Source organism: Poromitra crassiceps, assembly GCF_964638095.1.
Source record: "Poromitra crassiceps genome assembly, chromosome: 4".
In the NCBI taxonomy this organism is placed as follows: domain Eukaryota; kingdom Metazoa; phylum Chordata; class Actinopteri; order Beryciformes; family Melamphaidae; genus Poromitra; species Poromitra crassiceps.
In genome coordinates this window covers 34016829-34042214 of record NC_139626.1, presented here as the reverse complement: position 1 = coordinate 34042214, position 25386 = coordinate 34016829, and the positions used below count along the sequence as shown (strand labels likewise).

At 45.5% G+C, this 25386-nt stretch overlaps 1 protein-coding gene across 1 annotated transcript in view; it reads right to left on the bottom strand.

Moving 5' to 3' along the window:
- tmem94 (transmembrane protein 94) overlaps window positions 1-25386 on the bottom strand; it is a 57217-nt gene that overhangs the window by 12123 nt on the left and 19708 nt on the right. Inside the window, exons 10-23 of the mRNA XM_083634869.1 lie at window positions 21567-21671; window positions 20464-20637; window positions 16698-16919; window positions 11475-11787; window positions 9863-10039; window positions 8556-8658; window positions 8207-8415; window positions 7879-8060; window positions 6256-6388; window positions 5155-5270; window positions 4278-4377; window positions 4047-4155; window positions 2208-2397; window positions 1642-1719 (exon numbers count right to left, since the gene is read on the bottom strand). Coding sequence (XP_083490995.1) covers window positions 1642-1719; window positions 2208-2397; window positions 4047-4155; window positions 4278-4377; window positions 5155-5270; window positions 6256-6388; window positions 7879-8060; window positions 8207-8415; window positions 8556-8658; window positions 9863-10039; window positions 11475-11787; window positions 16698-16919; window positions 20464-20637; window positions 21567-21671 — 2211 coding nt within the window. The remainder of the gene's footprint in view (window positions 1-1641; window positions 1720-2207; window positions 2398-4046; window positions 4156-4277; window positions 4378-5154; window positions 5271-6255; window positions 6389-7878; window positions 8061-8206; window positions 8416-8555; window positions 8659-9862; window positions 10040-11474; window positions 11788-16697; window positions 16920-20463; window positions 20638-21566; window positions 21672-25386) is intronic.

Sequence of the window (25386 nt, the reverse complement as noted above, 5' to 3'; positions counted from 1 at the left end):
AATATTCACTGTGTAATAGATTTAAAATGTGATGGTAGGGCGTCCGGATTTGCAGCGGGAGATTCCCTGCCTAGCAACACGAAGCAACTGGCAACTGCTCATGTATCAGAGGAAGCATGTGCTAGTCTAGTGCTAGTCTACTGCTCATGTATCAGAGGAAGCATGTGCTAGTCTAGTGCTAGTCTACTGCTCATGTATCAGAGGGAGCATGTGCTAGTCTAGTGCTACATGTAGTCTACAACTTTCCCCAGAGAGCCTGAGGGGGGTTAAGGGGCCCCTCCAGGGAAGTGGTATCAGTCAGGGAATTGCTACCAATGACGAGGCCATAGCCTGCCTCATCCCTCATCCTCATCGCCAATAATAATGATAATAATAATACTAATAATAATAATAATTACGATGACGACAGCAATAATAATATTATTAATAATAATAATAATAAAATCTGAAAACCAGGATTTAACCCTGGGAATAGATAAAAGCTGCCTTCTACCTGATGATCTAAGGCAGTGGTTCTCAAATGGGGGTCCGCGGACCCCCAGGGGTCCGTGGCACTTTGCCAGGGGGTCCGCGAAAAGTTTTCAAGTAAAAAAAAAAAAATTAATTAATTAAAAAATAAAATGCTACATGTTACTTATTCCTTCTCAAACTACTTCCTACTAGAGAGCTGCGCGGGCCTGAAATTTCGGCCCGAGCCCTCCCCGGCCCGTGACATGCAGACCCGTGCCCGGTCCGGCCCGGAGGAGTTATAAAATTAATTGGCCCAAGCCCGTTGCGAGGCCCGAAGCCAATATTACGATATAATGACACATCTCTCTCCCTCTCTGTTCCGCGTGCTGCGTCGCCGCGCGGCCGTCCTGCGCAGCCTCTCTCTATTTGACTCTCTCTCTCTCTCTGTGTTCGGGAGCTGTCCGCTCGATGTACATGGACGGACACGGCACAAACGGCTTGTTTCTCTATCTCTCTTCGGGAGCTGTCTACAGCTACTAACGTCACGTGAGGGTCTGTGTGTGACTGTGTGGCTGGGGGAGTGTCTGTGCACTCCTCTTTGTCTGACTGTGCTCCGCTGTGTCAAATCAAGCGAGTACGCTAATACAACATTATTTAATTGAATTATTGAAACGGCCCGACCCCGGCCCGGCCCGGACCTATTAATTAAAAATAAATAAAAAACAAGCCCGGCCTCGGCCCGTTTTGGTCGGCCTGAGGGCCCCGCGAGGGTACCCTCGGGTTTGCAGCTCTCTACTTCCTACATGGTGCTAGTCTATCAAAATATCTTGGCTGTCATTGATTGTGTTGCATAGTGGTTTTCTGTACTGTTGACAAATTGTGATATTATTGTAAGTCGCTTTGGACAAAACAAAAGCTTCTGCTAAATGACGTAATGTAAATGTAATGTAATAAAAAATATATATATTTTTTTTTTTTTGCAAAATCTTCATACTTCAACCAAAATAGTTTATGCTTTAAATCTAAAATGGTTCATGGATTACATTCTAATAACAAACCTATCAAATTAAAAGTCAAGCACGTTACCGTGGAAACAATTAAGCTTAAAAAACCATTAATAAAACTGCAGGTATCTAAATGAAACATGTATGTCAATTTGACAGCAGTTGTTGTATGAGGTGTGTCTCTCACCTGGATGATGACCAGACTGAGCTGACACTGCAGGAGGAACAGGAAGCACTTGCGGATGCCGTAAGTTGTGTGTCGTGCCTGGAATTGATTCAGACATAGACGACTTCAATATAGGAAATAGCTCTAGTTAACTTTCTGAGTGTCTAACCTGCTCTATGAGCTTGTAGTTAACTTTCTGAGTGTGTGTGAGTGTCCCTAACCTGCTCTATGAGCTTGTAGTTAACTTTCCGAGTGTGTGCGAGTGTCCCTAACCTGCTCTTTAAGCTTGTAGTTAACTTTCTGAGTGTGTGTGAGTGTCCCTAACCTGCTCTATGAGCTTGTAGTTAACTTTCTGAGTGTGTGTGAGTGTCCCTAACCTGCTCTATGAGCTTGTAGTTAACTTTCTGAGTGTGTGTGTGAGTGTCCCTAACCTGCTCTATGAGCTTGTAGTTAACTTTCTGAGTGTGTGCGAGTGTCCCTAACCTGCTCTTTAAGCTTGTAGTTAACTTTCTGAGTGTGTGCGAGTGTCCCTAACCTGCTCTTTAAGCTTGTAGTTAACTTTCTGAGTGTGTGTGAGTGTCCCTAACCTGCTCTATGAGCTTGAGCATGCTGACGCTCTCTCCCTGGTGGAAGGTGACAGAGCAGCCCAGCGTGTTGAGCTGTCCAGAGAGCCTCAGAGGAGAGAGGCCTTCAACGTCTCCATCAAATCCACAGCCGGTGGCGTAGCCGAACGTCTCCCACGAACACCGGGACGGATACAGAGGGTCCAGAGCGATGCTGTGGAGGGAGGAGGGAGGAGGGAGGAGGGAGGAGGGAGGAGGGAGGAGGTTAATGCCGGGACGTGCTGCATCTTTCCACTCTGCTAAGAATAGAGAATCTGGAGGAAACACTGAGTGCTTGGAGGTTTTTGGAATGGTCAAATTCAAAATGGTAAAATATTGAATATCGGTACAAAATATCGCCTATCAAGGGCGTCAAACCAAAACTATTTAAACCTTCAAAAACCAACACTGGTCAAAACCTAACATCAATAACACTCATTTATACAGACATGAACAGTAGGGTTGTTCCTAAAGCGCAAATTATGCTCGAGCATCGCCGGCGCTGACTGCGCCGAGGGGGTCGCCGCAGCTGGCCGTCCTATCGGCGCAGCTCAGCGGAGGGGCCGTGCAGCTCCTCGAAAATGTGACTCTGCGGCGTCAACGCGGATGTGACGTGACCAGCACGTGAGCTGTGATTGGACGTACTTGTTGTGAGGAATGAGGAAATGCAATTTCCTCATTTAACAGTGCTTGTCCCTCATCTAGCAAAGCCTTCTGCAGGCTCACCGAAATGAGTTTTGAAATGGAGGGACAATAAAATGTCCCCCCACCGACATGATTGCAAGTTCTTGGTAAACACGATAACGTCATATGTAACGGACATACAAGCCACCTAGTGTTTTGGACGTGTACCACAGCCAACGCGCCGAGTTACGTTCGAGTATGCACAGTCTCGCTGTCGCCGCTCGGCGGCGGCAAGGCTCCAAGTCGAGGCTGCGCAGAACCTTGTCAGCGCCTTTAGCGACTAATTTCCCTGAACGAACAGTACTGTACGAACAGTGAATGAGAACAGCCTGATACATGATGTGGCTCTTTGCAGTACCACAGCTATTTTGTTGGCTCTTAGTCTCTGACAGGTTGGCCACCCCTGGTTTAGATAGAAAATCTTTGTATGAGTGTATATGTTTTTGTTGCATAGTATACCTTTAAAGAAACACTCATTGTTGTAGAATGGAATTAATCTATCACTAATAAAAAAATGTAAATTAAACACAACTATAAGGTTTAAAAAAAGGGTATGTATTTAAGAGCCATTTCAAACATTCTTCAATAACCAAATCATTCACATTTAAAATAAATAAATTGCTGCCATTTGGGTTGAGTGTAGTTCTCGCTGGTTTACATCTGGGCATTAGCACGGGGAGGGCGGGTGGCTACATAGCATAAGTGACTGAGCTCTAGAAAAGCACTATATAAGTATCATGTACGCTGCAGACAGAGTAGGAAGGCTGATCCGTGAGCGGCTGCTTCCGGGACGTGGGTCGGGGTCTTAATCGGCCTCGGCTGGGTCTACTGGGCGAGGGTGTATGATGTTGGATAGACCCGAAACACCTTACGACCCCAGTTAACATCACTGATGACGCGTCCCAGCGCATGCTGTAGCATTGTATTTTGAATCGTGTATTATTATTATTATTATTAGATGCAACAGTTAACTGGCGTTGTACAGAAATGAGCCTGCGAGATTTCTAGTTCATTAATAATTCATTTAACCGACTAGCATTTCGGTGCGGATTAGCAAGGTGACGGACATTTAAATGACTAGTCGCGCACATCCCTAAACAGCAGCTGTTTAGTGTGTTTTGGGGGTCTGTGTGTGTGTACCTGAGGTTGCTCTGGAGAAACAGGCGGCTGTTGCGGAAATTGGCAGAGCTTCCCAGACAGCAGGTCACCTCCCTGTTCTCCTGCATGATCTTCATCATCTCACACATTGCTGTGGAGAAACACAAGCCATACGCATGTGTACATTTCACTTCAAACACCCAACATCAACTGAGTGTGTCCAGTGTCTATTCCGATCATCTGCTCTATCCATGGTAGAGGCTGAAGACTCACTGTCAGGGGTGCAGTCAGTGAAGAGGGGCACCAAAAGAGGCACGTTATCAATGTTCTTCAAGTGAGGACGAACCTGGTGGATACCACGAGGTAGCTTGGCCTGGGACAGGGGCAGGGAGGAAGGATACATGTTCAGTATCAACATCATTCATTAGACTCAATCAAAGCAACTTAACTCCAAAATAGTAAACTGGTGATATGTTGAACCCCAGGGCAATGCACCCAAAAACTTGCTTAGTACAGGTTTAATATCATAATTTTTATTTATAGAGCACTACACACGAAAAACAGTGTGTAGAAAGTAGGTATGCACAGATATATACATTTAGTCCGATACCGATATTAACATTGCTCTTATGGCCTTTAACCAATATTTACTGATGTCGATATAATTGTATAAAAACAAGTTTCAATGATAATCAAATTTTGTACATAGTGAAAAACACATGTAAACACGGTGAATTTGAAAAAGTGATGTCTTTCTTCATTTCCAATAATTTCTGCAAACACCCTCCCAGGGCTTGAGGCCAGACGGTCTGGTAGAACAAAATTAAATGTGAGTTCACGTGACCGGCTGGTTTACCAGACTAGATACCAATATGACTGCTGATACATCGTGCATCCCTAGGAAAGCCATCAGCCTTTTGTGCCTTGACTGTGAAACCACTAAAGAACATTGCCTGAGGATCTCACAGGAGAATACATCAAAGCTGCCTTCCTGTCAGACTCCTATATATTCTCTGAAGGGGTAAGACAGCTGGAGGGACGTACAGTAGTCAGTTCAAAGAGGGAAAGCAGCCTGTATTGTAATGGTGAAGGACAGGCCCTTTGCCATTGTGAAGAGAGCTGTGCAGTGACTCGACAAAGCCATTGTTACCCTGTTGCAGTCCTCCAGGAAGCTGGGGACATCACTGTCCGTGGGCTGGAAACTGGCCATGTCAGAATGGGCTTCTTCCTCTGGGAGTAATGGACCTTCCGCTTCGTCCCGAGAGTCTATAAAACACAAATCGAGCGGTCGAAGGTTGGGGACACACTGCAAAACAGACTGGGCATCACACACTTCAGATTTTATTCGTTGACCAGTTCACACTAGAGGATGATGTCATGACTAAGCCCACTAGAGGATGATGTCATGACTATTTGAGTCGTGAAAATCAAGCGTGTTTGAAATAATGGTGAAGGTTCCGACTGGATTGGGTGGCAAGAGATTCAAGTCCTGAAAGCTCAGACACACTAGAAGATCCAAACTAGCATTAATCATGAAAATCAGGACTGATAGCCAAATCATAGCTATAACCAGCCTAAAAGTCATGCAGTGTATCACCGGCATAAGCAAAGTTTCAAATGTACAAACACAGGTATGGTACCTTGGTTAAATGTACAAACACAGGTATGGTACCTTGGTTAAATGTACAAACACAGGTATGGTACCTTGGTTAAATGTACAAACACAGGTGTATGGTACCTTGGTTAAATGTACAAACATAGGTATGGTACCTTGGTTAAATGTACAAACATAGGTATGGTACCTTGGTTAAATGTACAAACATGGGTATGGTATCTTGGTTAAATGTACAAACATAGGTATGGTACCTTGGTTAAATGTACAAACATAGGTATGGTACCTTGGTTAAATGTACAAACATAGGTATGGTACCTTGGTTAAATGTACAAACATAGGTGTGGTACCTTGGTTAAATGTACAAACACAGGTGTATGGTACCTTGGTTAAATGTACAAACACAGGTGTATGGTACCTTGGTTAAATGTACAAACATAGGTATGGTACCTTGGTTAAATGTACAAACATAGGTATGGTACCTTGGTTAAATGTACAAACACAGGTGTATGGTACCTTGGTTAAATGTACAAACATAGGTATGGTACCTTGGTTAAATGTACAAACAATGGTACCTTGGTTAAATGTACAAACACAGGTATGGTACCTTGGTTAAATGTACAAACACAGGTATGGTACCTTGGTTCAAGTCTTCATGCAAGGAGCATTGACCAGGGCTGGATGGTCCTCCATCACAGGGACTATCTCCGTTAGGAGTCAGAGAGATGTGACAGTTCCAGCCTGTCTCTAAACCCATCTTCTCTGCAAACACCTGCACATACAAGATTAGCATTGATGTCAATGAGAACAGACAACAATGTACACGTTGGTTCCTCCATCTGGGGGTTTTCCACAAGGTGAATGTTTACTAACTAGATTATCAGGCCGCTACGCAGACTTCAAATCTAGTTTGCTGGGACTCCGGTCCGGTATTGTGTTGTGTGTGTGTAAGATCTGTGTGTGTTCCGAGCGGTTCACAGCAGTGCACTCCCCCAGTTTGAAGTCGATTTGTCATTTGGAAAAACTGAAACTGCGTGATGTTTGCTCACTCGCTCATTCACATCAACTATTTATATAATAATAATCTGTCACGCTGCCCGTCTCTCTCTGGCTCCCCCGCCTCCTCCCACTCGCTTAGCTCAGCTACGTTACAGCACTCTGGAGGGCAGGGGGACCGACTCGCCCCTGATACTAGGCTATGATGTGGTATCAGAGGCGGATCGTAGCAGGGTCTCGGGAGTGCGCATACCTCTCCAAATTGTGTTCATACATACACCCACACCCGGGTCTCCTCTGGGCAACTGCAGACTTCCAAGGCATGTCTGAAAGGGGCTTATAGAGAAGGCACTGCCGACACAGTTCCAAAAGGGGCTACTGTTTGGCCAGACGGATTCAATAGATAAATCAATATTCTCTGTGCATTACTAGGGGTGTCACAATATATCGTCCCACGAAATTTCGCGATAGTAAAACGTCACGATATGTATCGTTGAGATGAAATCTCATATCGTGGAGAAAAAAAAAAAAAAAAAAAAAAAAAAAAAAAAGAAAAAAAATTCAAAAATAGACAAAGAAACGTCTTTGTTTGTTGAAGTTCAATGTGTGGAAAGTAGTTCAGTTGAACAAGTCTCTGAAGAGACACATGAGAAGTTATACAGGAGAGAAACCATTCAATTGAGTTTCTGGCAAAACTGTTTACTTGACAGGAAAAACTGAAGATGCATACAAAATAGACTAAGAAAAGTCTTGTTGTTTGAGTTTGAAGAAAAACTGAAGATGCATAATGAGAATTTATACTGCTGAGAAACCTTTTAGTTCAAAGTAAATCTAAGTGACGGTGTAACTCATTCTATTTCAAGATAAGCCTTATCTCCAATCTCATGTTTTTTCTAGTTGTTATTGTAATAACAATTTCCCACAACAGCATGTTTTGTATTTGTGCATTTCAAATAAAATACTACTTTTCCAGTCATATATTGTCATTATTCAAGTTTTAAAAAATATTGTTAAAATCGTATCGTATCGTATCGTTATCGTGAACCCAGTATCGTGATACGTATCGTATCGTGAACTGAGTGTATCGTGACACCCCTATGCATTACATAACACAGTGGTTCATTTCTTTTTCTCACCTTATCATTGGAATCATACATGAATATATAGAGCCCACTATTAGGACACCAATTGTACATGTCTTTGGAGTTGCCATGGGGTGTTTCACATGTGTCTGGGCTTTGTAGAAACCCAGAGTAATATCTTCACCTTGCTGCGGAGCTCATCCTCCATGGAGAAGTAGACAAAGCGGATGCAGGCGGTGACCAGGGCGTCGATAAGCCGCACCGTGTCCAACCTGGCCTGGAACTGGGACGATACCATACCCATGAAGATCTGACTGCTCAGGGCCTGCACGCAATCCTCCCGCTCTACACCCTCACCTATCCCCTCTGTACAGAGGAGGGAGAAGAGAATGCCAGAGGAGGAAGGAGGGGATCACCAGTTATACATGACTGTCCATTTGTGATCGGATCACCCAAAACACATGTTAATACCAGGTCTACACAGGGTCTATCCCTCCGTCCCTCCTCCATACCGTCAGAGCTCCAGCTGTTCCTGCGCGAGCTGTGTTTGATGGGGGTGGTGGAGGGCAGCTCCAACCCAGAGAAGAGGCAGGGGCCCGGGGCCAGCTCCACACACTTCCCGTTCAGCTGGCAGGACATTGAGACCTGCATGGGCTTGTAGGCGAAGGCCGAGCAGTAGCCTGACAGACAGGCACGCTGGTAGAAGTCCAGAACCTTCTTTCTGCAACAGGGCAGAGGAAAGAGAAAAAAACAAGTTATGTACTGTAAGCCTACTTTATGTATGCCAGTATTTTACACCTTACAAGCATTTTCATTGAATTCCATTGAATAATTTGAGGAAATTAAAAGTCTGTGTGACACCTGTCAGAGCCTGACAGGGGGTAGATATCAGCTCCATCCCAGAAGTCAGTGCAGGCCTCCAGAATGAGGTCAGCTGAGCCATGGGACAGCATCTGGACATGATCTGTAGCAGAAAGGGCAGAGGGCAGACAGAGTGAGATACATTACTTACAACTAATTTAAAAAAAAAATTGCGAATGTCCGTGCCGATTATTCGCACAGAGATCCGCACCGGTGTGAAACGGCCTTTAGGCTATGTAGTACGTAGCATTTACTGGGCAGCCCAGCGCTGCCTCTGAGTCTAGGGCACTGTAGCAAGGCTGCCTGGTCTCTTCTGTATATCCTTACAACAGCTACGAGGAGATGGAGCTTGTGAACAACATCCCCACAGTCAAAGCACTTCCCTGAGATATCCATATAAAAACTCTCCTCATGATTTACCCCAAATAAAACCTCCAGTGTCGGTTTGTGTGACTCTTGCGTGACATTTTAGAGTAGACGATGCTCCATATGTTAACAACTAATATTTGTTAATGGCTGGTTGCGTAACTTGTGTGGGCCCCATGTTATACCCGGGAGTTGTAACGTTATGAAACATATTCCCTGGCATGGGCAGGCAGTTGGACAACCTGGTAAGTTCTGAAAATATGCGTCTATTATGTTCCAAGTAACGTTCGGTTGTTCATAACGTTATGCCGATCGTGAAAGGCTTGCGCTTGTGCAAGCTAACAGCCTGTTTTACTGCATTACTTTGCTATGCTATGAACAGGCGGTTAGCATGAACAAGCTGTTAGCTTGCACCCGTGAAAACCGATAACGTCGGAGTAATAAAACACATATTTTCTGAACTTAGCACTTCAGTCCGAACCATACGTCCTAACGTTACTTCCTCGCTCACTTCTCTCCAGTCCAAACCATCGCCTTTTTAGTGCGGTCCCATCATCACACATGAAGCAGAAAGCGTCTGGTCCTCCTAACGTTCAGCAACTTGCTATGAGCGAACACACATACGCAAGGCTGTGATGAGAGGAGCTGCCAGTGAGGCTTGAGACTGGCTGCCACAGCTGTCAATCATCCCTTTTTATATCATCAAATAACTACTTAAAACCACACCAAACAATTAGCACTTGATCGTGCATTATCATGATAAGAACTATCTCAAATGATTGATGATGAGCGGATTCGAAGGTCTGGACCCAGGCAAACTCTGCTGTGGTCAAAAGGATGAAGCAGAACAAAACAGCAGAGGGCGACAGAGTGAGATAGGCAGCTTGCTAGAGGAAGACGTGTATGTGTGTGTGTGTGTGTGTGTGTGTGTGTACACTCACTGGAAGAGGCGTCTCGTACAAACAGGGAGATGAGGTGGGACATGGGAGGCTGGCGTTTGATGAAGTGATGCAGGCGCCGGGGAGCTGCTGACTCTTTGGCCTTCTCTCCGGACGGCAGCTGGTACATTGCCAAGTGGTTCTCCTGTTTAAACAGCTCCCTCGCACCGGGGGTGAACCCTGACACACACACACAGGTGTTTGAGTGGGGGTGTACACCTGGTTGGTTTTATACAGCCGTTAATACTGACCCCTGTCCTCAGTTTCCTCCTTACTTTGTTTATCCAAATGGCAACAGCTGAGAGGGAGGTTTCTCGCTAGGTTTTCAAACAACCCTAGAGCTTCATTTAGAATTTGTGATCTAAGGGTTACCCGACCACAGATTGTTATATGAATTAGAATTACTCCTTTAAAACACACTGTAATTTATAGGTTATGGGCAAGTTTCACCCCAGAGGAAAGTGTGTGTGTGTGTGTGTCTGTCTATCTGTGTGTGGACAGATTTTGTGAACGTGATAACGTCAAAAATGTGCAAGATGCAGTCACGGAACATTAAGCTGCGTTCACACCGACCTATTAAAGTTTTTCGCTGGCATCGAGTTTACATACAAAGTCAATGCAAACGAGCGATTGAGCGTATATTCGCCCGGGAGAAAAATCGCTGGGCGTCCGAGCGACAGAGACAGAGCGATAGGGTGAAAATTTGCTCGTCGCCCGAGATGAAATATCCCAACTCGAGCGAAATTACGCTGGCATCAGTCGCTCGCTGTTCAACGCTGATTGGCTGCCGTGTGAGAGTGAGTCAAGGATCACACTGGCTTGGAACAAACCGCTGGTTTATTGTGTGGCAACAAACCGCATTGACAGCTGATTGACAGGCTGACAGCTGACATGAAGTGAAGTCTGTACTACGGTATAGAGCTCGTGTTAGGAGCACGGTGATAGGCTTAGCTTGTAAACAACTACGGTGGCTCGTAGTGGACAAACATCATGACATTGCGTAACGTTATAGCCCCCAGATGTCCATCAATTATTGTGCCTGTTGACGAGCGATTTAAACACAGCGACAGAGCGATTCCAAAAGGTTGGATCGAGCGACAGAGAGAAAAAGAAATATCTCGGTGACGGTGTGAACACAGCTTTACAGGTGTGGCCTACATTGGTTTTAAGTTGTGGGCATCGTGGCTGATGTGATCCCATCGCAAGATGGTCTCTAGGTTAAAAGTAATTTTAAATGTTGGGTGGCATCAGTCATCACAGTGACATCACAGTCATCACAGTGACATCACAGTGACGTCATGTTCTCCTTCTGAACAAAACTCCAGGGTTGGAAAGGGTGAAAATGTCTGCAATCTATTGATTTGTATTTGTTTTGTATCTGTATGTGTTCTTGTTATTTAGTTTGTTGTATTATGTACTGTTTTCTATGTATTGTCAAGCATCTTTGAGTTCCCCAGAAAAGCGCTATATAAAACTTGTATGTATTAATGTATAATGTATTATTATTATTAAAATCTCCCTCTCAACAAGGCCACAGTGTGATTACTGTATTCTCGTATGGCCAAACAAACCAAAGTGAAGGATCAAACTGAGCCAGAGTGTGAAGAGAACCCACCTATGAGCCTGGACAGCTCGCACAGGCCCCAGGGCACGTGCACGGGCAGCACGTTACCGTGGCTCTCCTGCAGGGCCAGGTTGGACAGGTGGTCGGAGAAGCGGCAGAGCTGCTGCGTGACACTGGCGTTGCACAGGTTCAGCATGATGTTCAGGCCCAGAGGCTTGAGGGAGGGCAGGTGGCACTGCCACGACTGCTCGTCAAACTGGATGCTGACCGGGTTCTGCTGGTCCTGTGACAGGCTGAGCATCTCCAGGTGGTAGTCACACACAAAGTCCTCGGCCTCCGCGTCCGGGCAGCCCAGCGCCAGGTCCTGGGGACGAAGGGGACCACACAAAAAAGACAATGAGGATAAATGTCAAAACCAAAGTCAAGTCCGATTTGATTTGTATATACCGTAAATTCCGGACTATAAGCCGCACCTTTTTTCCCGTTTTTTGGCCTTTTTTGGCCCCTGCGGCTTATCTATGGATTAAAAAAAAAAAAAAAAAAAAAAATCTCTCTTTTTTAGCACTCTTTCTAACTATAAATCCACTTCTGTTTTAATTTCCTCTCTTGCCCTCTTTTCACCACACTGTATGACACTGTATGACACTGTGTGCACTGTAAAAAACAACACAGGTGGTGTTGTGTTATGTTGTTTTGTTGAAATGTTAATAAATGGGAGCTTCCTCAAACAGCCATCTCTTTCCCGACAATCCCCTCTGTGCATGAACCCTTACATATGGTAATTAAACATTAAAACACAATAAAAAAAAAAAATAATAAAAAAAAAAAATACCATTAAAACACCCGCGGCTTATAGTCCGGTGCGGCTTATATATGTAAAAAATAGTCAACTTTGCAGGTGCGGCTTATACACCGGTGCGGCTTATAGTCCGGAATTTACGGTAGTCTACAAAAGGAAACTCAAGTGTAATAAGATCAATAAAAAAAAAATCCTTATGGTCTTATTCTTATTTATATACAGGGTTCCCACCAGGGCTTGAAATTAGCTTTTTTGATCACCAGCCAATATGGCTACTAGATTTTGTAGTTACCACTAGGCAAAATAGTTTTTCTTGAAATAAACCCTCATAGGTTAAGTACATACTGTACATAAGTGCCTGCGTAGCGAGCAGATGGTGGTATTTGACAATTTAGCAGCTAAATCATAGATTATTGAAAGATATTCCATATTCCAGACTGAAATGCTATAACAGAAGTGGAGAATTGGCCAGAATGACATGAACATTTGGACAATTATTCAGCGGGTATCTTGCATGTTGCGTTCAGGTGCACTGTAATTTTTTTTTTTTTTTTTGCAATTCTATCGCGGGCCACACAGTGGCACAAGTGAATTGCATTGGCATTCAACAACTGATCAGTCTGACGATTGGTTAAAATGTGCAAAGTGGCACTAAGTGCCTCTATTAATATGAATACACATCTAAAATAACGGATGTTGTTTCACCACGCTGGCATGTAAATTTCACCAAACGCCAGTAGTACCATCGGCCAAAGAAGTTTGAACAGGACAGCCATTAACTGGCCTTATTTCTTATGGCAAATAAAAGTACCGTAAATTCCGGACTATAAGACGCACCGGTCTATAAGCCGCGGGACCAAAATTGACTATTTTTTTCTTCTATAAGCCGCACCGGTCTATAAGCCGCGGGTGTTTTGATGTTTAATTACCATATGAAAGGGTTCGTGCACAGAGAGGAATGTCGGGAAAGCGATGGCTGTTTGGGGAAGCTCCCATTTATTAACATTTCAACAAAACAAAACAAAAGTCAGGTCACTAATCCCCAGACAAAATCACACAACAATAGGCTATATGTGCAGCAAACCTGTAACCAGAGAAGTCAAGTCACTAATCCTCGTCTTCCTCTTCTTCCTGCGTACTGAAACCACCAAAGTCCTCATCTTCAGTGTCGGAAACGAACAGGTTCAGGGTGGCTTCGTCAACCACTCTCCTCTCTCCTTCATTGTCACTCAAAACCAACGAACTCCTCTTCATCACTGTCGGCATCGAACAGCCTCTGAAGCCTCTGACGGCCCTCAGCGCCAGCTGTGGCGGCGTCATCCTCTTCATCCCGCAGCAGTCCAGCGTTTTGGAACCCGTTGGTGATTGTGGATGTTTTCACACTCCTATAATATTCCGTGCTGAGACAGTTCCTCCTGCTGCACCGTCCAACGCCTCACCATTGACTCATCGATGCCCAGGTTACGCGCGGCTGCTCTGTTTCCCTCTTTTAATGCGAGATTGACTGCTTTCAACTTGAAAGCTGCGTCGTGTGAATTTCTGCGTACCTTCCCCATGGTAAGTGAGAGTGTTGCTTCTACTGCTCGTTCTCATGCTGTCGAGAACGAGCAAAGCTTTTTTTTGGTGAAAGAATCCTCCAGGGCGCTTCTTGTTAACAGTCCGAGTGAGTGGCAGGTCGAACGTCAAAGGCACTTCATCCATATTTATGATCTGCTCCGGTTCGATGGAATATTCCTTGATCTTCCTTTGTGTGAATTCGCCGAAGTTTGTGATTTTCTCCTGGTAGTCGGGGGAGGGAGTTGATGGCCGAGTGGCCGTTTGCTTACCGTAATTACCATATGTAAGTGGTCACGCACAGAGGGGATTGTCGGGAAAGAGATGGCTGTTTGAGGAAGCTCCCATTTACCGTATTACCGTAACATTTCAACAAAACAACATAACACAACACCACCGTTGTTTATTTTTACAGTGCACACAGTGTCCGCGGTGTGGTGAAAAGAGGGCAAGAGAGGAAATTAAAACAGAAGTGGATTTATAGTTAGAAAGAGTGCTAAAAAAGAGAGATTTTATTTGTATTTTTTTTTTTTTTTCTGAAAAAATCCATAGATAAGACGCACCGTTATATAAGCCGCAGGGGCCAAAAAACGGGAAAAAAGCCGCGGCTTATAGTCCGGAATTTACGGTAATAAGGAACGCATTAAGTCAGTCAAACTACACAGAGAACCAAATCATTTGAAATGAAATGACAGCTCTGAGATGCAGCCGCTTCCTCCTCCATAATCAAGGTGTGTGACGGGCGGCTCCGTGCATCCAAGCAGCTTAGAGGTATAAGGATGATGCAGTGATATACAGCTGCAGGCTAAAGACACTCAGGGAACTCTTCACAGCACTGCTTTGTATAGTCGCGGTTGACAGGAGTCTCATGCAGAAATGTAGGAGCTTGGTTCATGACCAGCCAAATTGGCGAGTAACTTTATAATCTGACCAGCCACAGTCCATTTTTTAGCCGCATTTGGCAGGTCTTAATTTCAAGCCCTGGTTCCCACACCTTCTTCAATTTCTATCCTTGCACAAAATATACAGTATAAATTGAAGCACTTTGTCTACTTATGTCTATTTTTCTTTTAAGGCCTTGATTCCTCCCCCTCAAATTTACAAACTTTCAAGGCTTTCAAGGACCCGTGGGAACCTAGCCTGGGTAAACCCAGCCTCCACGTGACCTCTATGCAGGCGCGGACTGCATAATCGGGCACGTCGGGCAAATGCCCGGTGGCCTGGACTTTTTTTTTTTTGTCTGCCCGCAGTCTGGCCACTCACTGAACAGCAGGCCAGGTGCCGCCTACTGGTTTACTAGTGGTTTTATTACTTTATTAGTTAGTCTGAAGTAATAATTACACTTCAGGGTTAAAGTGGGTGCATCTCATTGTAAAATTGGACTCGCCCCAAATTGGGCTTCAAACGGCCCAAATCTGGCTTCAAACGACCCAAATTGGGCTTCAAACGGCCCAAATCTGGCTTCAAACGACCCAAATTGGGCTTCAAACGGCCCAAATCTGGCTTCAAACGGCCCAAATTGGGCTTCAAACGGCCCAAATTGGGCTTCAAACGGCCCAAATTTTTCGCCAGCGCCAGCACGCACGTCGGCTTGTATCGACTTGGCCTGCTTGGTATCTAATGCCCGGCCTGAATTATGATCCCATTCCACCCCTGCCTCTATGTGCTAAACTTACGCTAGAGGGATAGCCTGTGACATCACGCTGAAGGCTGGGTTTACCCAGGCTAATGGGAACCCTGTTGATCCTACTATCTGCTGTTGCGATGACTCCGTTAATCATTAAAGTTGAGTTAATTTAGCTTGAATTGTAGTAGGGATGTCACGATACTACAATTTCTGCTTCGATACGATACCTAGGAAAATATCAATACTCAATACCATTTTCGATACCATGCGGGGGGATGCGACAAGATATCATGAGACATAAAAAATAAACAAAGACAGATGGACGGACAGATGCACGCCTCTCCATAATCTAGATCTGATAAAACTCATTAAAAACTTTGACCTTACACAGCAGATTACACCTGTTCTAGTCATCAGCCTATCAGAACACAGCAGATTACACCTGCTCTAGTCATCAGCCTATGAGAACACTTTGAGCTTGTTGAAGCAACAGATACCCACCAATGACAGGGAGGGAGAAATCAGTGGTATGTTTGATTTTTCATTAAAGCTGCGTTCACACCGACCTATTAAAGTTTTTCGCTGGCATCGAGTTTACATACAAAGTCAATGCAAACGAGCGATTGAGCGTATATTCGCCTGGGAGAAAAATCGCTGGGCGTCCGAGCGATAGAGACAGAGCGATGGGTGAAAATACGCTCGTCGCCCCAGATGAAAAACTCGAGCGAAAATACGCTGGCATCAGTCGCTGGCTTGGAACAAACCGCTGGTTTATTGTGTGGCAACAAACCGCATTGACAGGCTGACAGCTGACATGAAGTGAAGTCTGTACTACCGGTATGGAGCTCGCGTTAGGAGCACGCTGATAGGCTTAGCTTGTAAACAACGACGGTGGCTCGTAGTGGACAAACATCATGACATTGCGTAACGTTATAGCCCCCACATGTCCGTCAATTCATGTGCCTGTTGTAAACAGAGCGACAGAGCGATTCCAAAGGGTTGAATCAAGCGACAGAGCGAAAATCTTGGTATGAACACAGCTTTAGAGAAAGCACTGCTCATATTGTTACTGTTGCAAATTAGTATTGTATCAGTTTAATATTTTTAGTATTGATTTTTTCGATACTATCGATACTTTTGACAACCCAAAATTGTAGTCATATTTGCATATCCCGACAATAAATGAACAATCATATTTTCTTCCATACATGTGTGTGAAGTTCCCCAAATCTTCCAAAAATGAGAAAAAAAGCATTTCTGTAGCGGAACGTTCCCATGACTATTCCCGGGTTACCTGTGCATGGTGGTCCTCGCCTCCCTCGGTGTCATGGCTGAAGCTGACGTTGGATCCGGAGTGGTGTTTGGTGCGGGTGTGCGGGTGCTGGCAGGTGTGTCGGGGCCGGAGTGTGTCGGAGGAGCGGGCCGTGTCGTGGGACGTCTCGCTGGGCTCGAGCCCTTCCCCCAACTGGATGGAAGACTCCGTCGGCAGACAGAGCAGAGCCTCCGCCTCCTGGACCTAATGCACAGCGGTCATAATAAGCAGTCAGGAGTAGGGCTGTCACTTTTCATTCGAAATTCGAATTCAACTTCGAATGTGGGGGAGGAGGGCATGTTCAAATGTATAATTGACCTGTTCGATTTTTTTATTTTTATTATTATTATTATTATTATTATTATTATTATTATTATAATTATTATTATATATATTTTTTTTTTTTTTTTTTATTAACTCATTGAATGCCATGGACGTCCTTCGACGTCCAATTAAATAGTGACGTAGAGTGCCACGGACGTCCTTCGACGTCCAATGCGTTTTTTGACGGTGGGACGTCGATCAAAGCCTTCCGCAGCTCCTGTACAACTATAGTAGCTATTGGAGGTCTATAACCTATTTTACAGAACCCTTAGGTGGCGACAGTGCTCTCCAGATTACAGAAATGTCAGGAATACACAGCCTAAAATAGCCTTGATGAAAGAGAACCCGCTCATGCTGCACTCCAGAGCCATGTAGATTGTTCTGGCTGCAACTGACGGGGGCTGCGAACACAGTCAATCCGCGCACACAACTGAGTCCTTCTGCCTCTGTCTGTCTGTCAGCATAGTTTCTCCACATGATTAGCCGCTAGAAAAGCAGCAGCGCGACACTGAAAAGCCAAACCTTTCACTCCAGTCCGCGTGTGGCTTCTCCATGTTGCGCTGCCTGGGAGGCGGCGCTTCCCAGGCTTCCTAGACGCTTGGTGCGAGGCTGTGTGTTACTAGTGTGGGGAGGAGTTTTCAGCTGAGGGGGGGGAGGGGGGGTGGGGCACGCAGGGCAGGACACAACTACACCACATCACTACATCAGAAAATATTACCGTATCTAGAGTCAGTGAATGTGCTTGAAATGCTGCATTTCACAAAAGGCTGAATATCTCAGCTTATAATTTGAAATGCCTGAAAACGCTGAAAACAACCTATCTTCTCCGGCTCATAACTAAAGAACGGAAAATGGTATCAATAAACTTTTTTTTGCTGATGATACAATAGAGTCTCCTTGTTCTTTTTGCGTGTTCGGTGTTTACATAGTAATATCACACAATATTCTGTGGGCCTCGAGAAATCACTGAAAACGCTCTGAAAACTCTGGCACTGGGAGCGTCCGTTCTCCAAAAGTGGCTGGCACTCAATGAGTTAACCAAAATTAACCAACTGCTGCTTGCTGGTAATGTTAATCCCATGTCAGAAAAAGTCTCCAGATTTGTCGCGTTAGTCTCTTCTGAGAAAGATTGTCTCCAGGGTCTGAAAAGTTGTCTCGAGTTGGATGCAGCCAAGTTTGTGAGGCAGTGTTGTGACTGTGAGCGTCCAAGCTAACACGTCGGGCTGATGCCCGGTGGCCTGGCCTTGAATTTTTTTTTTTTAAATTAACCAAAAAACTTTGAATATATTCGAACGATTTGCGGGCAATTAAAGTTTGTTCGAACTTTATTTTGGGAAAAAGTGACAGCCCTAGTCAGGAGGGGATCCAACACTTTGAAATACTAAGTACTGACCGTGTTGAGGGCACTCTGCTTTTTTCAAATGGCCATCACCTGTTTTACACTAAAGCGGTTTGAAAGTGGACGATTTGGAAAACGCTTTCAAAAGTTGAGAAATGTTCTGCTTATAATGCAGCCGTTCCAGCACAGTGGCTGTGCTGTAGGCCTCTCTGGTAAGTGTTTGCTTGACTGTCGCAGTTATCGAAACGTGATCCTTTTACAAAATCTGCACAAAAGGCAGTAGTTGAGGCAGCACTTTCTCTACCAAATATTATTTGTGAATGTGAATTACTACCATTCATTGCTACTGAAGATCTAGACATTAAAAACATAACTGTAAAACACCACAAATGCAAAAGTCAGTTGCTAAAATAAGAGGCAAACGACAATATCTATGCAGGGAATTCAACCATACAGATGAGACTGAACTACTACATCACGACACCTCTGCACTGTATCCTCATCATCATCACCATCATCATCATCAGCCACTGGCCTTGAATTTATAAATAAGTTTGATCGGTTTTGGGCGAGGCATCTCCTGTTGAAATCGTATGGCCTCCGCCCAAACGATGCTCTGTTGCTGTCTCACAACCTTGGACAGTGTTTAACTAAACAACATAAGGTCTATGATGCAGGCAACACCCAGACTTTCTCTCCTCCTTTTAATAAGTTTGTCATTTCAAATAGTGCTTATAGTGACTCGTGTGGCATTGCTGTTGTCAGCCACCCCCTTGTGCCTCGACACCAGTGTGTATGTGTGTGTGTACACACAGTGTGTATGTGTGTGTACACATAGTGTGTATGTGTGTGTGTACACTTGTGCGTCCTCCTCGCCATGCCTCGAGACCAGTGGCCAACCCTCTCCGGCTTCCCTCTGATGACGCGGAAGTGAATTGAAAAGCTGCTCATTGAATGGCCACTAGGCGTCGGGGGGCAGTAGGCATTTCCCCCATGTTAAAATGCCCGACTTTGTAACAGGATTAAACATCTTTCCAGGCAGGGTCAAAACACGGTTTTGGTCTATATGGCTAATTTCCCGTTTTCATAACAACTGTAGGGGGGTAGATGATAGAAAAGGGGGTGATTGACAGATCGCCTGTCCAGTGATCGCGCAGCTTGCCGATCACGGACCAATAGCAGGCGGAGCTGCGGCTTTGGGAAACCCCCATCTCACGTGAGCTGCGTAAGGACTCAAACCCATTCCCTCCCACTCTGCTGATGAAAAATCAAGATGGCGACGGCCAAGGAATCAACTCCAAACGGGAGACCAAGATCAATGGGATAGCTCTGTCCATAATATGTAGGTCAGTGCTCGAGACCAAGCGGAGTCGTGCAGGCCAACCTGCTGGTTGTTTCTGCCAGAGTCATGCAGGGCAATCTGCTGGTTGTTTCTGCCAGAGTCATGCAGGGCAATCTGCTGGTTGTTTCTGCCAGAGTCATGCAGGGCAATCTGCTGGTTGTTTCTGCCAGAGTCATGCAGGGCAATCTGCTGGTTGTTTCTGCCAAAGTCATGCAGGGCAATCTGCTGGTTGTTTCTGCCAGAGTCATGCAGGGCAAACCTGCTGGTTGTTTCTGCCAGAGTCGTGCAGGGCAAACCTGCTGGTTGTTTCTGCCAGAGTCATGCAGGGCAACCTGCTGGTTGTTTCTGCCAGAGTCATGCAGGGCAATCTGCTGGTTGTTTCTGCCAAAGTCATGCAGGGCAATCTGCTGGTTGTTTCTGCCAGAGTCATGCAGGGCAAACCTGCTGGTTGTTTCTGCCAGAGTCGTGCAGGGCAAACCTGCTGGTTGTTTCTGCCAGAGTCATGCAGGGCAATCTGCTGGTTGTTTCTGCCAGAGTCATGCAGGGCAAACCTGCTGGTTGTTTCTGCCAGAGTCATGCAGGGCAACCTGCTGGTTGTTTCTGCCAGAGTCGTGCAGGGCAAACCTGCTGGTTGTTTCTGCCAGAATTGCCTCGCCTGCTCCTTCTACTGCTGTGGGTTCTATTGAACTAACTGGAACTGGTTAGCGATCACACAGACACCCCCCCCCCCCCCCCCCACCTACCTCATCCCTGTCATCGTCAGTCTCCATTCGGCAGTAGGAGTTGATTGACAGGTCGTCGCGGAGGTCGTCTTGGCTGTCGTGAGGTGGCTCCACCCGCCCGCTGAAGAACAGCACGGTCTCTGGACTGGGGTTGGGCCACGACAGGATGCCCTGCTTGTCCACGCAGCAAAGCACCTACACACAGCGGACACACAGCACATTTACATCTAAAATCACACACACACACACACACACACACCACACACACCCCCACACACACACACACACACACACCAACCACGGTTCCCATACCTTCAATTCAAGGCCTTTTCAAGGCCCAATTCCCTCAAATTCAAAGACTCAACACAACATCGTTTGAGACACGGTAATTACTGGTAGAACACTGAGAGTTGTAGAACTAGCAGGCTTTACAGAAGCTCACAGACAATTATACTATACTAGACTAGACTAGACTAGACTATACTATAATAGTCTAGCAGCAAGTCCTCAAAAAAGGCTTCAGTTTTCGAGATACCCCTACCCAAGATAGAACAAATGACAACAATGATTTTTCTTATCTTTAGGGTCTCCCATTAATGAAATTGATTGTTGTCAAATTTTATTTTGGGGGAAGAAATGTTTTTTTGGTTGTTCTTTAGAACTACCCCAATGGGAGACCCTAAAGATAAGAAAAATCATTGTTGTCATTTGTTCTACCTCGGGTAGGGGTATCTCAAAATCTGAGGGCCCTTTCTACTAGACTATAAGTCACTCTGTTGGTTGGTTGGTTGGTTGGTCCACAAAGTCAATGGAGTAGATGACGCACGCATATCTGGCATATACGTTTGTTTTTATGTCCCTAGCAATTTTTTTCAATTATCTTTTGTGCATTTTTGCCTTTATTTAGATAAGATAGTAGGCAGACAGGAAAGGTGGGGTGAGAGAGAGGGGATGACATGTGACAAAGTACCTCGGGTCGGATTCGAACCTGCGTCGGCTGCGCTAAGGACGGAGCCTCTGTCGTATGCAGGCTACCAGGTGAGCCACCGTCCCTAGCAAACTCTAGGCCCATAGTACATGTGGGCACACACACGCACACGGACACACACACACACAATACTCACAGTGACAGATCCCAGAGTGTGTAAAAGGCTGGACGTGTAGCAGAGTGTCTGAGACTCTCCCTTCAGGACGCCAACCAGGTGTCTCCACACACACCGCAGCATCTCCTACGCACACACACACACGCACACACACGCACACACGCACACACACACACACACACACAGGGCACTGCTCTCAACAAGATGCTAGAAAGAATACAAACCATATTCGTATTCAAGCGCTAATCTCTGTCATAACTAATAAGGCGAAAACGCTTTTCAAAGTTCACTTTGAAAAGCAAGGAACAGCAAATGGAGTGAAAGCTCAGCCTGAAAAGCCTAAAGCAGTTCTAAAGCAAATGAATATGCCTGCTTTAAGAAAGAAAGAAAGAAAGAAAGAAAGAAAGAAAGAAAGAAAGAATCTATCTGGGGAGAGCCGAGACTAGCACCATGCTTCCTCCGGCACATGCGCAGTTGCCAGCCGCTTCTTTTCACCTGACAGGGGGAGCTTCACCAGCAGGACGTAGCATGTGGGACGTGCTGGTGGGAATAGACTTTCATGGTAAGTCCAAAGGAGATAAGGACGTAGCATGTGGGACGTGCTGATGGGAATAGACTTTCATGGTAAGTCCAAAGGAGATAAGGAGTGGATAACCAGAGTAGAGCTGCAGTGCAGGCAGAGGGTCACCTCCTCCCTATATTCTACCACTTCCCCTTTATTCACCTGAAGCCTAACCCTAACCCTAACCCTAACCCTAACCCTAACCCTAACCAGTGCAGGCAGAGGGTCACCTCCTCCCTATATTCTACCACCTCCCCTTTATTCACCTGAAGCAAAGCCATCACCGGGAAGACAACATTGGAAGGCGGATCGGTAGTAATCAACGGCTGATTGTTGATTCACTTTGGTTCACTTCACTTCACTTTGTTGATTCACTTTGGCTCGTTTGAGTTGATTCACTTTGGTGTTACATGAGGCTCGTTTGATTCACTTTGGTGTTACATGAGGCTTGTTTGATTCACTTTGGTGTTACATGAGGCTTGTTTGATTCACTTTGGTGTTACATGAGGCTCGTTTGATTCACTTTGGTGTTACATGAGGCTCGTTTGATTCACTTTGGTGTTACATGAGGCTCGTTTGATTCACTTTGGTGTTACATGAGGCTCGTTTGATTCACTTTGGTGTTACATGAGGCTCGTTTGATTCACTTTGGTGTTACATGAGGCTTGTTTGATTCACTTTGGTGTTACATGAGGCTTGTTTGATTCACTTTGGTGTTACATGAGGCTCGTTTGATTCACTTTGGTGTTACATGAGGCTTGTTTGATTCACTTTGGTGTTACATGAGGCTTGTTTGATTCACTTTGGTGTTACATGAGGCTTGTTTGATTCACTTTGGTGTTACATGAGGCTCGTTTGATTCACTTTGGTGTTACATGAGGCTCGTTTGATTCACTTTGGTGTTACATGAGGCTTGTTTGATTCACTTTGGTGTTACATGAGGCTTGTTTGATTCACTTTGGTGTTACATGAGGCTTGTTTGATTCACTTTGGTGTTACATGAGGCTTGTTTGATTCACTTTGGTGTTACATGAGGCTCGTTTGATTCACTTTGGTGTTACATGAGGCTCGTTTGAGTTGACTGCCGCCTCGCCTGGAAAGCAGGCGAGTGCAGTCAGGCGAGGCATCAACAAGTCGAACACCCCCGACAGCACACTCACTGCTGCGTTTCTTCTTCTACAGTTTTGTTTAACTCATTGAGTGCCAATGACGTCGATCGGCGTCAAAGCGAATAGTAACGTAGAGTGCCAATGACGTCGATCGGCGTCAAATGCGTTTTTTGACGGTGGGATGTGGATCAAAGCCTCCTGCATCTCCTGTAAAAATATTGTAGCTATTGAAGGTGTATAACCTATTTTACGGACCCATTAGGTGGCGACAGTGCTCTCCAGATTAGAGAAAGTTGAGGAAAAACAGCAGAAAAAGCCGTGATGAAAGAGAAACCGATGCATGAGCCAGAGCGGCACAGATTGCTCTGGCTGGAGCCAACGTTAGCTGCGAACAGCAGCCAATCCGCTCCCACAAATGAGCCCCTCTGTCTCTGCTGCATAGTTTCTCCACACGATTAGCCGCCAGAAAATAAAACCAAAGCCAAACCATTCTCATGAGAATGGTTTGGCTTTTCAGTGTCGCGCTGGGAGCCGGCGCACAAGGCGGAGCGCTCCGAAAATAGACTGGGTGCAACGCACTTTGAAACGCGCAGCAGAAAGCCTAGAATCGGACGCAGCTTCATCCCAGCTCACAACCGAAACCCCAGAAACGCAGACGAAATCAGCGAGCCCCATCCAGACTCCCCCGACGAGCGGCCGCCATCCGAACGTGGATCCGCAGGCAGCAGAGCCTGCCATAGCAGGCAGCAGAGACTCGCCTGACACACGCAGCAGCCAGCAGAGCCACCAGAGACACTCCCACGGAGGAGGAGTTTGGAGTTGAGGGGGGTGGGGGTGCTGTTTATTGAAGGAAATTACTGTTCAGATGTTTCAGATCAGAAAATATTAGCTTCAGAGTCAGTGATTTGCTTGAAATGCTTCATTTCACAAAAGGCTGATTATCTCCGCTTCTAGATGGAAACGTCTGTTTTTGCTGAAATCAACTTATCTTCTCCGGCTGATAACTAAAGAACGGAAAATTATATCAATAAACTTTTTTTTGCTGATGATAGAAGAGAGTCTCATCGTTCTTTGGGCGTGTTCGGTGTTTACATAGTAATATCACACAATATTCTGTGGGCCTCGAGAAATCACTGAAAACACTCTGAAACTCTGGCACTGGGAGCGTCCGTTCTCCAAAAGTGGCTGGCACTCAATGAGTTAACAGCGGTTTGTAAACAAATTAAAACATGCATTAGCGCCACCGACACACTGCTCAAATGACACAGCCCTTCAGATTACTTATTTTTTATTTTAATGCGGGCATTACAGGTGGTATTTATGTCAAATGTAGAGTGACAGCTTGGAATAGATATAAAATTGAAGTTTCTACACTTCACTGTGGGTTTGTGATGCACCTGTGTTGAACCAATGGGCGTTTCTCGTCATCCTCTGTCATCCGCAGTCGGGCGCAGTTGGTGGGGAGCAACTGCGGCGCTTCGCTACAAATCTGTGCCCGCCTCGCTCTCGCGAGAGTCCCGTGGCTCACGCAGTCGGGCAGGCAGAGCAAGTCGGACAACTTTTCTAACCATCATGCAACGGGGCAAGCAAGGCGCTGGTCGAATCTGCACAGAACTTGCTCTGCTCATCTCAAACTAGCCTTTTGATGACTACAGACCAGTAAACAATGGCGGAGGAGGGGGTCAAAGGTCAGGTTTGGTCAGGAGCCCTGTGAGGTCATGAGAAGGGGTTGTTTTATCCAGGGGTGAAAGGGGAGAAAATGATCTTAAAAGAGGGAGGGTGCAATGCCAAAATAGGTGGTGCTCGGTCGAGACGCGTCAACTGATAATCCACAGACGAAGAGTGACCCACAACCAAGGGAGGCCAAAGGAAACAAAACAAAAGCAAATAAAATATAGGAAACAAAACAGTGTGCTCATGTCAAAAGAAAAGAAGCAAAAAAATAATAATCAAGATGGCTGAATCAGAAGACGTCCGTGAGGATTCCAACGAAGAAGTGGGTGAAGAAGTGGGTGGGGGGTAGTATGAAGTGTGTGGGGGGTAGTATAAAGTGGGTGGGGGGTAGTATGAAGTGTGTGGGGGGTAGTATAAAGTGGGTGGGGGGTAGTATGAAGTGTGTGGGGGGTAGTATAAAGTGGGTGAAGAAGTGGGTGGGGGGTAGTATAAAGTG